General features: G+C 37.0%; 2 protein-coding genes across 3 annotated transcripts in view; both read right to left on the bottom strand.

Annotated features, from left to right (window-relative positions):
• Nucleotides 1-3,822, bottom strand: part of LOC123969844 (zeta-sarcoglycan) — a 187,625-nt gene that overhangs the window by 159,358 nt on the left and 24,445 nt on the right. The window lies entirely within an intron of this gene.
• The window catches only part of LOC123969843, a 2,166-nt gene continuing 542 nt past the window's right edge, over nucleotides 2,199-3,822 (bottom strand). The window contains exon 2 of one of the 2 annotated variants that reach the window (XM_046047567.1): nucleotides 2,199-3,445. In XM_046047567.1, coding sequence (XP_045903523.1) covers nucleotides 2,712-3,445 — 734 coding nt within the window. In that variant the 3' untranslated portion in view covers nucleotides 2,199-2,711. The remainder of the gene's footprint in view (nucleotides 3,446-3,822) is intronic. The other variant, XM_046047568.1, reaches the window with a different exon arrangement.

Genomic DNA, 3,822 nt, shown 5'->3' with positions numbered 1-3,822 from the left:
AAAGTCGATTGCCTTTATGCCACCTTCCTCATAATTTTTCAACAGATCTCCTTTTCTAATGTAGTGATGTTTATTTTTCCAAATAAAATTAAAATTGATTCTATTAATTTCTTTAATTAACTTTGGAGAAATAGCAAGAGAGTAGGATGGATATATCAGTCTGGAAATAGATTCAATCTTATTCAACATCGTTCTTCCAAATAATTTTAAATCTCTTTGTAGCCAGCTGTTTAATGTTTTTCCACATTTATCAATATTATCTTGGATATTCTTTTTTTCACTTGTATCTGATGATTTGGAAATCCAAATACCTAGATATCTAATGTCATTTTTGACTGGTATATTATATAGTGAGGATTCAGAGCAGTTATGAATGCTCATCAATTCACATTTACTCAGATTCAGATATAGACCCGATGCTAGTGAAAACCGCTCTATTACTTTTACAGCTACTGGTATTTGTTCCTTATTTTGTAAAAACAGCGAGCTGACTTATGAGTAACTTGTGGTTGTTTATCTCTAAACCTTTAATATTTGAATTTTTAACCGCAATTGCTAGTAGTTCAGTCACGGCAATGAATAAAAGAGGAGAAATACTACAGCCCTGTCTTATTCCTCGTTCAACCTTAAATCTAGGGCATGTACCTTCTGAGAGGGAAACACAGCTATTCGTATGCAACATAATGATCATATCAAGAAACTTATTTCCAAAGCCAAAGTGTCTCAGTGTGTTAACAATAAATAAGTGTTCCACTGAATCGAATGCTTTCTGGAAATCCAAAAAAAAGATAAAACCATCTTCCTTAATTAAATAATTATAATCAATAAGATCCAGGACCAGGCGGATGTTATTATGGATAGATCTTCCTTTAAGAAAACCAGATTGTGTTGGGCTGATTAATTTAGATATACCTGTCTTTAATCTTGCTGCCAAAACTGTTGTTAGAATCTTGTAGTCTGTATTCAACAGTGTAATAGGTCTTAGATTGCTTAATATCCTTATCTTTTCCAGGTTTTGGAATCAATTTTATTATTCCTTGTTTCATAGTTTGCATCAGTTCTTTTTGATTAATACATTCATTTATAGCCTGAAAGAGTAGGTGTTTTAAGTCTTCCCAAAAGTGTTTATAAAAGTTAGATGTAATACCGTCTGGACCTGGCGAACGATCAGATGCCATTTTTTTTATAGCATAATCAAATTCAACAATTCTTAGTTCCTCATCACAAACTTCTTTAAAATTTGCATCAATAACAGGAATCGAGTTGTTAATTAGATCAAAAAAAGATGAGGCATCCTGTTCTGAGTAGGAAGATTTATAAAGATTCCTATAAAAATTGAAAACTTCTCTTTCAATGCGTTTGGGTTCTGTACATTCTTGTCCATCAACTGTAAGACTACAAATCGAATTATGTTCTTGTCTGCGTTTTTCTAATTTGCAAAGTATGCAGTATTCTTTTCTCCTTCTTCAATCCACCGGGCCCTGGATCTAATATATGCACCTTTAGCTTTATCTATATACATTCTATCCAATTTGGATTGCAAATTACTTATTTTTTCTTTGTCCTCTTCACTCCAATCTGATTTACTATAAAGTGTCATGAGTTCTTTAACCACTGTTACTTCTTGAGCTCTCTTTTCTTTATTCACTTTTTTACTAAACGTTATTGAATGCTTTCTAATACTAAATTTCAAAAATTCCCATTTTAGTATAGATGTGTCTAGTGTATTGTCATTCTTTATATCAAAAATCATTTTTTTAATGGAATGACAAAACTGAGTTTTTTAGTAGCTGAGAGTTAAATTTCCAATAATCTTTTGGTTTGTTATTTTTATTACTGTTTCGGATTTTCAGGTTAATAATACAATGATCACTTAAAGGACAGCTAGCAATTTCTGTTTCTGTGACATGATCTGATATTGAGTTTGATATCAACCAATAATCAATTCGTGATTTGTTTTGACCATTAGGTTTATGCCAGGTAAACTGTTTCACTCCACTATGTAAACTTCTCCAGATGTCTATCAATTGGTTATTAGCAAAAGCTTCCAAAATTGTGTTTCTATGTTCACTCAATAACTTGGAAGGCCATCTATCCATCCACCCATCAGGAGATAAATTGAAATCCCCTCCAACAATAATATGATCTGCGGGGAATTTTGCTTTTAGTTCTGATAACTTCCGATATTTGTAAGAGATTTCTATTTTTGGTATCGTTGTTATAACCATATATGTTAATCAGAATAACAAGATTAGCATCAATTTCCAAAACACAGGCTACCCAATGTCCCTCCTTGTCTGCTTTTCCACCCAGAATCTTACCAGGGCATCTGTTGAAACATATGGCAACTCCAGCCGACCGATTTGTCCCATGACTGAAGAGAATTTTATCTCCCCATTGTTGTGACCAAAACTTAACATCAGATATATCAGAGTGAGTCTCTTGAAGAAAGGTGCAATGTGCTTGTTGCCCTTTGCAAAACAAAAAGACAGCTTTTCGCTTAACTGAGTCTTTAAGTCCCCTTGTATTAAAGGATATAAAAGAAAGGTCAGTATTTAACTGAAATATAGAACACATGAACAAATGAACTTTTTGTGAAGAGAAAAAAATGAAAAAAGTAGGGAGGTGGAGTAAAAACTTTGAGGTAGAAGTCCCATCACCCGAACTGATCCACTATGTATTCATTTTAAGCACTAGTTTCATCCCATAACTTAAATCTCCTCTATAATACGCTTGCCTTCGATGAATCCAAACGGGCCCCTGAAGCCTGCAGCCTTTCCTTCCTTTCTAGCCTGGTCGATTTTGGGCCAGAGAGCCTGTCTGGAACGCCAGTCCTCTTGAGTCAGATCTTCAGTAAAACGAATCCCCTCTTCTTTGCAGATTGGAGAAGTTTTTGTTCGCCTCCAGATGTCATCTCTCACTGCTCGTCGCACAAATAAAATGATTATTTGTCGTTGCCGGTTGTCCATCCTTCTTCCCACTCTGTGGACAACGTCGACTGCTTCATCCAACTTTACCGCCAGGTCCGGTGCAATCCTGCGAAGAAGCTCCACCACCTCCTCTCTTATGTTTTCATTATCCGTTTCTTTTTTCCCTTTGATGCGCAAGCACCACCGTCTTTTGTATCTGTCATTATTCAGTACTCGACCCCTCATGTCTTCATTTTCTTTAGTCAGTGTCTCCACTTTCTTTTCCAGGTGTTTTATTTTCGTTTTACACTCTTTTAGCTCTTCTGCATTGAACTGCACCGATTTAGCAATAGAAGCTAGCATGGAGCTGTGCTGTTGCAACTGCGTGCTAAATTCTTCCATGCGGTCGTCTACACGTTGACCGAGAGAGTTGATAGCATTCAGTATGGTTTCTGTGTTTGTTTCTTCTTGAGACAAACCTTTCGTTTTCTTCTCCAGGTGTGTTTTATCGGGGGTTTCCGCTGGAGTTGTCGGCCCTCGTTTGTTCTTGCTAGCGTTAGCCATACCTGCATAGTCGTGTACACTCATCAACCCACAGCTTTCAAATGGGCTTTTTTGCGCCGGAGGCTTTCCACTGTTATCCAACGAAGGTTAAAATGAAGGGCAACTGGACTTGGTTGAAGATACTGGAAGACGTTTCGTCCCTTATCCAAAGGACTTCTTCAGTTCTGAGTGACTGGCAGGGAAACTCAGCTATTTAACCTCAGTGGGGTCGTTATCCCGGGTCATCGATACCGCTGGTTCGTTAGTGTTCCTTGTTGCTGTGACGACAGTCGTTACAGTCGTTGAGACTACCTGTGGCCAAGACTGAACGACCATCGTTGGTATCTTCACCTGAGGCCAACAGGTTACG

Source organism: Micropterus dolomieu, linkage group LG04, assembly GCF_021292245.1.
Source record: "Micropterus dolomieu isolate WLL.071019.BEF.003 ecotype Adirondacks linkage group LG04, ASM2129224v1, whole genome shotgun sequence".
Lineage (NCBI taxonomy): Eukaryota > Metazoa > Chordata > Actinopteri > Centrarchiformes > Centrarchidae > Micropterus > Micropterus dolomieu.
The sequence above is the reverse complement of the archived record's forward strand: the minus strand, read 5'-3'. Positions and strand labels throughout refer to the sequence as shown.